The 13,851-nt window shown below is 39.1% G+C and overlaps 1 protein-coding gene across 1 annotated transcript in view; it reads right to left on the reverse strand.

Moving 5' to 3' along the window:
• NCAPD3 (non-SMC condensin II complex subunit D3) overlaps positions 1–13,851 on the reverse strand; it is a 55,953-nt gene that overhangs the window by 31,249 nt on the left and 10,853 nt on the right. The window contains exons 4-16 of the mRNA XM_054579476.1: positions 12,938–13,122; positions 12,131–12,298; positions 11,964–12,025; positions 11,685–11,772; positions 9,862–9,995; positions 8,004–8,076; positions 7,131–7,256; positions 6,744–6,996; positions 6,243–6,299; positions 5,895–5,984; positions 3,137–3,210; positions 2,554–2,688; positions 1,531–1,751 (exon numbers count right to left, since the gene is read on the reverse strand). Coding sequence (XP_054435451.1) covers positions 1,531–1,751; positions 2,554–2,688; positions 3,137–3,210; positions 5,895–5,984; positions 6,243–6,299; positions 6,744–6,996; positions 7,131–7,256; positions 8,004–8,076; positions 9,862–9,995; positions 11,685–11,772; positions 11,964–12,025; positions 12,131–12,298; positions 12,938–13,122 — 1,666 coding nt within the window. The remainder of the gene's footprint in view (positions 1–1,530; positions 1,752–2,553; positions 2,689–3,136; positions 3,211–5,894; positions 5,985–6,242; positions 6,300–6,743; positions 6,997–7,130; positions 7,257–8,003; positions 8,077–9,861; positions 9,996–11,684; positions 11,773–11,963; positions 12,026–12,130; positions 12,299–12,937; positions 13,123–13,851) is intronic.

Here is a 13,851-nt window from a genome sequence, read left to right on the forward strand (position 1 = left end):
AAGTTATGTACAGGAACATTCATAGCAGCATTATAGACAATAATAAAAAAGTTGATTATTGGGGTTGTTGATACAACCCAATTATGTATCAGCAGTAGAATGGATAAATTGTGGTTTATTCATAAATGTCATATATATGCAGCAATAAAAATGAATGAGCTACAGATATACACAATAATTTGAATCTTGTTCTACAGTGAGTGGAAGGAGTCAGATACACAAAGAATACATACTATATTAATGCCACTTACATAAAGTTAAAGAGTACAGACAACTAACATGTGGTATCAAAATCACAAAAGCGGTTACCTTTGAGGAGTTACCAGTGATTAGATGGGAGTGTGAAGGTACTTTCTTGGCCTAGCAACATTCTATTTCTTAACCTGAATGGTGGTTGCATGGGTTTATTTTCTTTCTCATATTTATTGACCTCATAGTTTGTATGCTTTTCTCTGCAAGTTATGTTTCAATATAAAAGCTTTTTTTTAAAGAAAAATAAATGAATGGAATTCCCAATGGCTTCACATGAGCTGTAGGAGGCTTCTCCTGCTTGCTTTTTCTTTTTCTTTCTTTTTTCTTTTTTTTGGTGAAGAATGGCTACTGCCTTTCATTACCCTGAAGCTTTAATATGTTGGCTATGTACAGTGAAATATCCCTAAGAAAAGCAAAAAAGTAGTTGATTTTATTGCTGGCTAACTTTCCTTTCTATCCAGGCTTTCAGCAAAGCATATAGCTGGTACTGAGAAAATAATGAGTGAACACATTTTCAGTTATAGTTTTAATATCAAAGTTACACAACTTTAAGAGATCACGTCATCCAATGGCCCATTCTTACAAATCAGGAAACTAAGACCCAGAGCATTAAGATGATTTCTTGCCAGGGCCACAGAACAGTATTTTATGATACTAAATTCCATTATTCTTTCTATTGTACAAATCCTTCATAACTACATGTAAATAAATAGGGAAGTATTTCTTGTATAATTTTTTAAAAAAGGAAAAGGCAGTCAAGGTAGCACAAAACACAAACTAATTCCAGGATCACTCCAGAGCAGATTAAAATGTATCAGTGCGGGTGCTAACTCCTCCCCATCCAGTTCACTGCGCACTGTATGCTCAATAGACGTCACCAAATGGAAAAAAATACTGCAGTGTTTTTAAGTCAACCAGACCGATAAAATGTTAGGAGAAGTTTAACATGTAAAAACTAGGGATTTTAAAAAAATAACTAGTACTGCGGAAAATTCACATTCCATATCCATCAGTGCCGTCTATTACTTCTGTATTAAGATATTGATTTAAAACTGGAGAACACTCAGAGAAAAGCAAAGGAAGTGATCAAATGCTCCACAAAAAAAGTCACCACAAAAAGACTAAGAGATGTGAATTAGGCCAAGAACAACAGACCAGAACTGAGTCTTCAAATATACTAAGCAATTTAGAAAGCTGCTTTTCCAAGATCGATACAGGAATTTATTCATCAAAACCCCGAGAGCCTTCTCTAAGGAAAATGGGTCAGAATGCACACACCTCAGTTCTTGGCTCTCTGTGCTGAGGAGGCCGAGCAGCGCCCAGGCCAGCACCTGGCCGTCGTCTCCACCGTGGAACTTGCTAAAGTGCTTAACGTTCTGCAGCAGGAGCTGGTCGAGGCACTCCAGGGCCTTCTCCTGCACCGTGCTCTCACCGTCCATCACCACGGGCACGGCGCCCCGCAGCCAGGCTTTCTGGATGGGGACGCACCCCGGGTGGGCCTTCGGGAGGAAAACGGTGCAGTCATGAAGAAATCCGATGCTATTTCAGTCTAACTGCACATCAGTGAAGTCGTGATCAATGTTTTGAAACATGTTAAGAGTAGTTGCCCACACAATTATCAGTAGACCATAAAGGTTAAAGAAACAAACAAACCAGAATATTTGAACACTATGTGAAAACCAAGTTCAATCTCCAGTCATTGAAAACCAGCGCACACTGAAATCTGCATTATTTTGTTAATAGCAGTTAATCAGCACTTCTCGGTAATTCAAGATCAAGAACAAATACTAAATACTTATCCCAAGCAGTAATTAGAATAAATGTTATCAGGGAAAGTGAAAATACACATTGCTCAATGCCTCCTATCACAAAACAAAGAGAAAAACATGCTCTTAAAATTCTTCAAGAGCGGATTACTTGGCAGAAGTAAACTATCTGGGATTACTGGTTCTGCTCTTTTGGCAACGTCATCTATATAGGCCTTAACGAACAAAAATTAATCTAGGCCTCTGGCCTAACCAATTAATTTTAAAATTCATAATTCTATGTGAGATTTGAGCTGAAGTCAAGAAAGGCTATAAACATTAGCATTCTCTAGCATTAGTGCATAATTATATTTAATACGAAATGCACCCTATCAGATGTAATGAAAAGATACTTCTTCCTTTTCCTTATACTTTATAATAGACTTGGTAGAATTTCTACCAGTCAGCTTAATATTTAGCACCAAACAGCCACTACGCTGCGTTATTTTTTCATGTCAAACCCTATGTATGAGATCCACAGTGCCTCGCCCCTCACCGTAAGCAGCTCAGTGAGAGACTGCAAGGCCTGCTTCCGGACGGACACTGCGGGGTCCCGGCACTGCTCCTGGAGAACTGACAGTTCTTCTTTCATAGCCGAGACGTTGCAGTGCTTCAGGATACTCACCAGCACCTAGGAGGTGCACACAGATGACGAAGTGATGACTTACACACAGTAAAAACGCAACGGAGGAACTAGAGACAAAACCATGTCCTTCGAAAGTTCGATATACATATTACATAAACAAGTATGTAAAAACAATGTCAGTGGTTTCACAAACCCTATCAAAATCTATCCATGGTCCCCAAGCTAACAGTCCCTATTCTAAAAAATGAAATTAAGGATATAGGTTCATTATTCTTAAAAAGCTGGCAACCCAGCAGGAAAGCTTATAAACAGATAATCTTTCAGTTCATCTATGTAATTTAGGTAAAACAGGATCAAGATGACCTAATGTTGAGTCAAAAGCAAATGAAATAACAAATATGACAGGAGGATTTTTAAAGTATTCTCTTGCATTTACAAGTTTTTTAGTCTGAAAAAGAGAGCACAGGAAAGGCCATCTGGAAAAAACTCACACCTGGAGGGCAGACTTCCGAACATTAGTCTTCTCGTCTCTGATTCTCTTTCTCAGCATTGCCAGGACACATCTTTCTGTTAGGAAGTGCCAGAGTCAGTAGAGACTGAGAAAGACTATACAGTATCTGACATCTCATCACACGCAACCAAGGAAATCCAAAAAACTGACTCACTAGCTTGTTTTAAATCACAGTTATGAGGTGAAATAGAAAAAAAAAATCAAATAACTAGATATTCATGATAATTAAAAAGGCAGAATTAGTGTAAAAAAAAATTAGGGAAATCCATGTGAAATACTGAAAATTCAATTTTAAATCCTGGCTCCTATGCCTAAAATTTTGAATAATTTATGATCTTCTATTTTGTTTAGTTACAAGTAGAAATATTTAAACCATAGGGTTTTAATAGACTAAATAAAATAATATAAATATGTAAGAGCAGCTTTAAAACTTTTAAATCACAGGCTCCTTTACACTATTAAAAATTACTGAAGACTCCTAAGGGCTTTTTTAAAAAAATGTGAATTCCATGTTTTAATCTGAATTAGACACTTAAACTGAGAACTGTAAAAAGAACAATTCATTTGAAAAAAAGACACACCACCTTAAAGAGTACATTTTAAATAAAAAATAACTGCACTTTAAAAAAATTAGTAAAAAGAATGGCATTGTTTTATATTTTTGCTAATTCTTTATTGTCTGGCTTAATAAAAGACAGCTGGATTCTCATTTCTCCTCTGCCGGAATGCGCCCCGTCTTCATGTCAGGGACTTCTGGAAAGCCTCGGTTTATGCTTGTGGGGAAAGCAGAGTGCTGGAGGGAGACAGTGTCCTGATATTATTATAAAAACAGTATTAACTTCAAGGGTGCGTTGAAGGAGACGTAGGATTTCAAAATGCATTTTGAGAACTGCAGATCTCTAAGATAGCAAATCAAAAAATGAACTACAGAGAAAATAAATGAAATTAAAACTAAGCTCCTTGAAAAAGGTAAGAAAAGTAACAAACTACTATTTTTTCTTTTCTTTTTTAAAATTTTTCCAGTTAAAATCTACTTCCTCTCTTTTAATGTGATCTGTTACATTTTTCCCATTACCATTTAGTCCTCTTACACCCCAGCGCCCCCGCAGTCACCACACTGTTGTCCATGTCCACAAAACTAACAAACTTTTAGACAGACTAAGAAAAGAAGAGAGAAGGTTCAACTGCTAAAATCAGGAATGAAGAGGAGGACATTATTACTGACTTTACAGAAATAGAAAAAATTGCTAAATACTATGCACAAGTTTATGTTAACAAATTAAGTAACTTAGATGAAATGAACAAATTTCTACAACCATATGAATCACGGAAACTGACTCAAGAAGAAATAGGAAGTCTGAATGTCCCTACAAGCAAAGATACTAAGTTAATAACCAAAAAACTTCCCATGCATGCACAAAAGGCCACGCATTACTGAAGAATTCTCTAGAAACAAAAATTTAACACCAATTTATAATGCACATATCTGCCTCTCCTGCTGCTCCTTAAGAAATGAGACTATATTTTATTTAAGTCTGTATCAACAATGCCTACCACAGATTAGGAGGGACCATACACAAATTTAATTAAATAAACCAATAAATCTAATTATATAATCAATCCTCTAAATACATATTCCTTCTCTCTCTCTCTTATCTATTTACTCATCTTTTAGTATTGCTTCTCTAAACACTACTTCCAGAGGCTCCAACAGCAGCCCTTTGTGAAAGATACGGAAGGTGCCAGGATCTGAACTGACATTTAGAGAGTCTGTTCATCTCCACATCTTAGCTCATGCAGCTATTTAGTATCAGAATTGTACAAGAATTCAGACTGCTTCTCATTTCTAACAGCGTGGTCGGTGTTTTCTCCACTATTTTGTTTTATGTTGTATTACAGATGAAAAAGGAGCTCAAGACCTTTGACAGCTAGACAGAAAGAGAATCAATCTGAGGGGAAGCTCCGGGTCTATCCACTGCCTAGCACAGGTTTGCTTTTTCCTTCCTGAATCACTCAAACCATCCCAGATTCAGTAAGTCAGTGAAAATGACCAGGCATCGCTTATGTTCCGAATCCTGGGCTGGAGTTCCTGCAACCCAGAGAGGATCTCCTAATCACTCCATACAATGTGTATGGCCCATTAAAAAACGGCTCATTCTGTTGGTGAAGGGAAATATAATCTAAGTTCTAAACTGTCTTTTCCAGAGGAAGCTTGGACTCACAGTTTCCAACCAGGTATTAAAAGTGGACTCTGGGATGGCTGAATCAGATTCAAGATGACAAGGTAGACAAAGGAATAAGGGATGAAAAATGGGAACAAGGTTGGGTACGGTACCACAATGCTGTTCATCGCGTCCCCCACCCCTTTTCTCCTCCAAACACAAAGTTAATCTCAGCCGCACATTCCCTAGTAGCAGGTCCTTTTTTGTTAAATAATCCCAAGAGTTCACAACAATAAACTCTAATAAGGAAATAAAATGTTTGCTGATATTCTCTCTATTACAGAAATACTGGGTTTCAGTACGTGATAAATAAATTGTAGCTTATTCTTTATCTTAAAAATGATATACAGTATAGTGCAAGGACATCAATTAAAGATGTAATGAAATAGAAATGACTATTTTTCAGAAAAAAAAGATGTTCAGATTCTTAAGGGTGAATTAGGAAAAAAAAAATACCCAAGGTTTTTAGATTCTACTTATGTTTATCCCTCATCCGATTGTGATAAAATATGACATACCCCTAGATCCAACGGTTTCGTCGCTGCTGTCCGTATTGATCATCCCTGAGTCACCAGAAGGGTCAAGTGTCTGCTTCTGACAGGAAAAAGCTTAAAAATAATAAATGAAAAAAAGAGGCCCAGTTACTAAGGTAAAAATTTATTTCACCTTTTAATAATAGAAGCATGGCATATTAAACATTTACCACATACATCACTACTTTAATAAATTTCAATTTCTTTGATGAAGAAAAAAGGGCAATAGTAAAACAGATAAATATAGAAATGGAAAAAAAAATTTCAAGTATCAGCTAGTCCTTTAAATAAGAAGGTAACCATTCAATACTTGAAAATATATTGACCCTTTACCTGATGAATTTTTCAGTAAAGTACCAGGGTGGCTCTCTATTCGTAAAATTGTGGGACCTAAAAATAAGCAGATAGAAAGAGGGAAAAAACGTAAGTATCATAAACCCTAAGTAAATATTCACAGAGGAATAAAAATCAAAATAATTAGGCCTAAAGAGAAGAGAGAGTCTGAACTGCTGACAGTTGATCATTTCTCCTTGGGTTTGCATTTGAAATGGATATTAAGCCCCACACAGCAGATCCCCAGCATGCAAACAGGGACAGCAGCCAAAACTCGCACCTTGGACACACGATCATGTGACGTACTTAAAAAGGCCTTTCAGATGTATCAGGCTTGTCTAAAAAGTTACTCAACAATACAATACTGAAATAAGTTTATAGGAATAAAGGTATATCATACCACATCGGTTATTTTTGCTACAACAAAGAACTATTCCCTTGCAGTCCAATTTCTTGACAAGCGTAATACCAATTCCATTTCGTGACGGTTGCCACACTTACTGTTAATCAGGAATTCCAGGATGCTCTCCGATGCAGTGTTCACAGACAATTCCAGGCAGTGTGCGAAGCTGGATAATGCCTTGCTGCGGACAGTCGGTGCCTTGTCTAAACAGCGATCAAACATAATGTCCTGCACCAAGAACTTATGCTTTAAGAACCTCTGATGCTCCAAGGGGAGTGTGTTATCCGCCTCTCTTTCTGGCAGTTCCAACAGAGCTAAGGCAACATCAAGAGTAAAAACCCTGTGTGGGATCTGGTAAGGCAAAATCATAAGAATCTCCATCACATAGGAACGAAAACCATAGGATCCCTTAAGTATACAGATCTGGCTGTCATGAGAAGGTTGCAGAACCAGGAATGAAAAGCTTACGCAGACGTATGACTTACCTTGGAGCTTCGTGAATATCTGTAAAGCCAGGCAATGAAGGCAGCATATTCCCCACAAGGCAGCTTGCTGAGCAGCTGCACCAGGGCCTGAGCTGCGTAGGTCCGATACTCTGATTTATCTACCACCTGAGACACAAACATTGAGAAGCTGTTCACCTGGGCAACTGAGACACGTTGTAAAATACAAGTGGAAAGTCACTGAGTGTAACTATAACTAGTTCGGTGATCTTTAAGTGTGAACAAAATGACTGACAAATTTCAGGTTTCTGACCCTCTGAAAACTAACCTGTAAGAAATCTATAGGCCCTCTTTTCAGAAATTCGAACTTACCACATGATTGAAGGGAGTTTATGAACCCCTGCAATCCATAGAGTTCAAATTAAAAATCATTTGTCCAGACAGTTATAAAAATTTAAGAGAGAATCATAGAAGTGTGAACATTAAGTGGATATTTGGTGATATTAAAGAATTACTGTGCATTCTGTGATTTTTAAAGAGTTCTTATCTTTTAGACATACATATAAATATTTATATATGAAAGAATATGCTGGATTCGTTTCCAAAAAAACCCCAGTGTGCACACGCGCTTGGGGAGCACCACTTTTCGGGGTCTCAGCAACACAACACTGTCGAAGATGGGTGCCCATCGCTCTGTTCCTTTATTTCTTCACACGTCTGAAAACTTCCAAAATGAAAAAGTTTTTTATTCCCAAAAGAACACTGTCTAGGGGAATATCTAGGGACTATATTAAATAAAACTACCTTTAGTAATGACAAGAGACTCATCCACAAGAACAAAAACACATATACGCACGTTTAACTTCACATAGTATATATTTTTAAAATTATTATTATTACTAAAGCAACTGGTACCTTGGCACAGATGTGCTGGAGTAAGATACGAAGAACTGGAAATATACCTTCCCTTAGTTCATCCACAAGTGAGCTATTAAAAAAAAAAAAAAACAAACACATCCCCTGTTTACATATACCTATAATTACAGGTCACTTTCTTGGACTCTCCTCAAAACCCACTATACCTCTGTTTTAGAAATCCTAAATGTTAAAAGCAATCTATCCCCACATGCAAGCGGTGTTTCAGTGAATAAAGAGCAAAGACAAAGCGTCATAGCAGAAGGCCAATCCCGACTTCCCATGCATGGTTTGAGAGCTGCTGCAGGCTGACAGCTACAGCCGGGGAGGAGCAAACGTGCAAGCCTCGTATGACTCTTTGGACTACTTAGGAAATTTCATATTAAGACTAAAAATATATCATTTTGGGGTAAATAATAGACTAAGACACAGCACCACCTCATGGTAGCTCAGTGAAATGCAACTACTTTGATGCATTTGTATCAGTACCTCTTCAAATTTTAAGTCAAGAAGAAATTATTATAATGCCCAGATTTGACCAATTTTTAGTGTTAAGTTTATTTGTACCATTATATGAATAGACTACTGCATCATGAAATCTCATGGAAAAACCAAAGTGAGGGTGTTCACTTAAAACATTTTGGTACCCTGGCTGGTGTGGCTCAGTGGATTGAGCGGCAGCCTGCGAACTGAAAGGTCACTGGTTCAATTCCCAGTCAGGGCACAGGCCTGGGTTGTGGGCCAGGTCCCCAGCTGGGAGCGTGCAAGAGGCAACTGATCAATGTTTTGATGTTCCTCTCCCTCTCTTTCTCTCTCCCTTCATCTATCTCTAAAAGTAAATACATAAAATCTTTTTTAAAAAATTGGTTATTTAATGATAGTCCATACCTGGGTTCCACCACTTTCAAATCTTCAACTACATTATAAAGTGTCTATGAACACACTCTCATATACTTACTGACCACTCTTTTGCCCCACCACCAAATATTCAGTAAGGGAGGAAAAGAAGCCAAGGACAGCAAATACCTCCTTCCCAATAATGGTGAAACATGGAACTTTTTAGGTGAGCTAAATGACTCATGAGGGAAAAATCAGTCTATCGATTATGGCCAAAGAAGTAAAAATCCACTTAATTCTTTCCTCAAGAAGTATCTTCTACAGAAGGAAGGGAACAGAAGAATGAAAAGAAACAAGGAAGGGGCGGCGAGGAACGACAGGAAGGAGGCGCAGAGGGGAGAGAAGCAGCAGACCGGGACGGGGCAGGCTGCAGGGATGGTCAGGGCTGAGGCAGATGGCGCCACGGCAGAGGAGAGGCAACGGGCGCCCTCAGAGGCTGACCTCGCAGGCTGGCGGAAGTCAGGCTGGAGGCCGGTGACGCCCAAGAACTGCAGGTTCCTTACCCCTTCAACAAGGCCCCAGGGCAGAGGTTACCAACAGTGACCTGGGCCACACAAACCAGGCGGACTATCAGGTGCTCTATTTTTTTTTAAAATAATTGTTTCTTTTGGTAAAGACATTTATTTATTTATTTTTAGAGAGGGGAAAAGAGGGAGAAAGAGAGGGAGAGAAACATCAATATGTGGTTTCATTTTGCACACTCCCTGCTGGAGACCTGGCCTACAACCCAGGCGTGTGCCCTACACTGGGAATCAAACTGGCGACCCTTTGGTTCCCAGGCTGGTGCTCAGCCCACTGAGCCGCACCAGCTGGGGCTACAGCGCTTTATTTTGACCCCCAAGCCACAAACAGGCCAGAAACGTATTAGTTTCCACAGGTGTCAGACACCTTGGTTGGTCCAGGGCCCGGAAGGTGAAGGGAAAGCGAGGAAGGGGAAAATTCCAGGCTGTGGGTGCGTCACCTGATGAACTGGACCGCCTGGTTCCTGCTGCTGATGACTGGTGAGGTAATGGCAAGGGGGGCGTGGTGCGGTCCGTCCCCCACTTCTAACATCAATATCACATTTAGCATTTGATGGAAAACAGAACCGATAACCTGGGAAAGAAAACTCAAATTAAGGTATAACAGAGAATCCTCAAATAACCAACTCCAGCTGTCTAAAGATAAGCCAGGGCGACAATTTTGGGCCGAGCACCACGGATGTGTTCCTTAGACAATTATCAGATACTCGATAAATGCGCAATGTAAACAGTGTGAAAATACTGCTTATCCACAACGATAGCAATATCATCTAGTTTCTCTTTGCACCCTCTTGTACTGCAGCCCAGAAATTAAGGCAAAAAGAATTAGTTGTCACTTACAGGTGGCACAGAATGCTAATAATAATTCCTTAGAGCAAAGCACGGAGAACGATATTTCACACTTGTGTTTTATCTGAAGTTCACAAAGCACCTTCCAATATATCATCTCATGTAATTTACTCAGATAATTCAGTCACTCATCCAATCGGGTAGCAGGTATTGCATTAAGCACATTCATACATAATGCTAGATTTTACTATATTTAACCTTAAACCTCACAACAACCCCGTGAGGTAAGCAGGGCATTTCCATTTTATACATAATATTATTTCCAGTTTATACATAATTACAGAGACTCCAAGGTGAGTTGTCCAAAGTTAAATAATTAAAGGCCTGGCTAAAACTAAAGTTGTCAAACATCAGGTCAGTACCTCCACAGTTAAAAAATATTACGTCTTTAGAGACTCAGTGGACCTAAAAGAATACATTGCCCATCCATTCTATTTTTTAAAATGTTAAAAAGGGCATGAAAATTAAAAGCATTGTGTGAATTCTATCACATCATATTTCAAGCCCACAGAGGTAATAGTAATAAATTGTAAAATATGAAATGTTTTTTAAACAGCAAGCACTGTGTTCAACGCTTGACAGGCAGCCTTTCACAGAATCCTCCTGACAGGCCCGCGAGGAGGGTGAGCCGTTTACCGTTTTTGTCCAGGAGAGAGCCCTGAGCGAGGCTGAGCGAGTCACGCGAGGACACACAGAGAGGAAGCGCTGGGACCAGCACCGGAACACAGGCGCACCTTCGCCTGGGGGCCCCAACCCTGTTACCGTCCCTGGAAATTAAGTGTATCACAGCCACCCAAAGCCTCATGACCTTGGTCTATCCCATTTTTGACAAAATCTTATTTTATTAATGACGTCTGAGTTTAGTAACACAATGCTCGAATAACCCTACCTCAGACATTAGTGATACTGTTAAGGTAACTTTTGGGGGCAGAATCCACATGTGAGTGCTAACCACAGGAACAATAACCAGTGATATTTTTGTAGAATTACCAACTAAAATAACCTGACAACTAATAAAATCACTGAAGCACACATGAATTGCCAAGGGAAACTAGAAAATTCTGACTGTTCAATCTTCTTATAAGAAAAATTTGGTGAATATTTCTATAAAAGTAATGTTCTCTTCAATAGCTGTCTGTTCTTCCTAATTTGTACTGAAACCATTTTTTTAATGTATGAAACCAAATAATAATTTGCTGTGGCCACCAAGTGTTTGGATATAAGTTTTGTTACGAAGAGTAGGCAACAAATAAAAATGGTGATACTTTCTATTATACAAATGATATGTAAGGTCATGAAAATAACCTGGTAAATTAAAATAGCATTACATCAAGTGCTTTTAATGTTTTTCCACTATATGATTTGCACGCTTTCAATTTAACTAGTAACTAAATTAGACCTTCGTCCCCTTTACCTTGTCTCCTTCTCCATGAATTGGGGAGCAGAGCAAATACAATCCATGATAAGCCAGTTCTGGTACGTATTTTGCTTGATTAATGTTTCTAAAGAAAAAAGACAAAGGTTAGTTAATGGATATGGTTTTACTTTGAATATTCCCTTAACATTATAAGCCATATTTAAATGAATAAATTCTGCCTGTGTGCCAATTAGGATAAAATGGCATTTGTACTTCTGCTGAAGCAATTTACTTCACTATATTTACATTTTAGCATTGGAAAGTTTAATGGCTCACCTGGCTTGTGTAACATTAAATTCATGAAGCACTGGCTCAAAATTAGTTAATGCCACAAAGACCTAGAAAACAGATACCAAGAAGAGGCCTGAGTTTTCTTGCTCATTAAGTATTAGCCCACGTCTGTGCCTTCTGAGATTGCCCAGTTTCTTGGAATTTTCACTTACCTCTATACAAGTCTGTACACACTGTGGCTTTTCTTTCAGGGAAAACTTGGACAGAAGCCTTAAAAAATTCTTCAAAAGGTGAAAGATGGCTTTTCGAATTTGACAAAGGTCCCACGCAGAAAAACAAATGTCCTCTTCGTCCTCTTGTTCTTCTATAATTTCATCCATCTAGATTATAAAGAAATGTACAGGTGACTGTAAAATAATGCCTCACACTCTGTCCCATGGTTTTCAATGTACACAAATCAAACGCAGAAGCGCCAGGGGGTTGCCGAGTTGCTGAGGTGACCAGGTCCCTGGACTGCTCAGGTCCCTGTGGTCGCGATGGGAGGCCACTGGACGAGGTGACGACTACGACAGTGTCTAGCTCTACAGCTTTGTATCAATGAGAATTCTGACAGATCTTAAGTTTTCGCATCAGGGAACCCCTATGATCCTACCTGGTCATAAAACAACGTGGAATAATGTTATTCTCTCACACGCTATGGATCTGAGTCCTCAGGGTACTTCAACCACCCTCTCTAATGGCAATGAGATAATGTGGCTAATAATCCTGTTAGCAAGTTGTCCAGCACAGTGGGCACAGGGCTGGGAGAGGTGGTGGGGAGGCTGGAAAGCTGGCGAGGCAGAAATGTGCTCTTGGTCGGATATGAAGCCCTGGAGGCAACTTAGTCCTACTGAAGAGCTGGTGATATTTTGGGGCCTCGTAATTATAATCACTATGTCTGAAACTGTATTCTAATATAAAGTAATCTCATATCAAAATCATGTGTTGGTACAGATATGTTTTATTATTTCTCTTCTTACCTCAATATCTTCTTTCCTGGGTGGCTTTCCTCTTTTTCTATGCCCTCTTGGATTAGCCTGCGAGTTCTTAGGCTGTTCCTTTTTTCTTTTCCGACTCAAGTTAGATTCCTGAGGCCAGCTCTTCTTTAAAATCTGTATACATTTGTCAAACATGACTGGGTGGAATATTTGATTGGCGACACTGCCTATTATTCATAAAGAATAAAGGGTAAGCAGGTTAGATGTAATTGTCTTGAAATACATCTGTAAGGACAGGTAAAAATTTCAAAAGCAAAACCAGGCTTTTCATTAACTTTGAACAATAGCGACCCCTTTGCGAAACAGTACCATTCGCCTTTAGCCACAGGTCAGCAAAAGTGCTGGTCTGAAGTGAAACACAAGATTTCCACGTGTGGCCAGGAGAGAGTTTTACACTTGTCCTGCCATAAACAACTATAAACTGGACAAAACATTTTAAAACATGGAACAAGAGGAAGCATAAGAATAAAATCTCTCAGATAAAGGAAACAAATGAGGTAAACCCTAAAATTGCTCTAGTTTTCATATTTTGAGGCAATTTCTAAACAGCAGCAGAAAAATGGTGACCTTAAGCACATTATTATGGTCTTACTAAGTGAGACTAGAGAAATCAAGTCAGAACGGCAGAGGGAGCTGGGACTTACGGAGCAGAAGAGTGGAGAAGAGGAAGCTACACAGAAAAGGAGCTCCAGAAACCTGCACAGAACTGATTATAAGCTATGCATGCTTGGCCTAAAACTCCAGGAAAGGTGGGCAAAGAGCGATTTCTAAGGACTTAGAAGATGAGTAATTTTGGGAACTCACACAAGGTTGAGGTCTGGCCAGCCAGAGCAGAGAGACACCTTGTTAACCACCTGGAGCATCGAGCAGAGAGCGCGGGAAGAAACACACCTTTA

Source organism: Pteronotus mesoamericanus, unplaced genomic scaffold (assembly GCF_021234165.1).
Source record: "Pteronotus mesoamericanus isolate MK-2021 breed Mesoamerican mustached bat unplaced genomic scaffold, CSHL_Meso_final contig_53, whole genome shotgun sequence".
Lineage (NCBI taxonomy): Eukaryota > Metazoa > Chordata > Mammalia > Chiroptera > Mormoopidae > Pteronotus > Pteronotus mesoamericanus.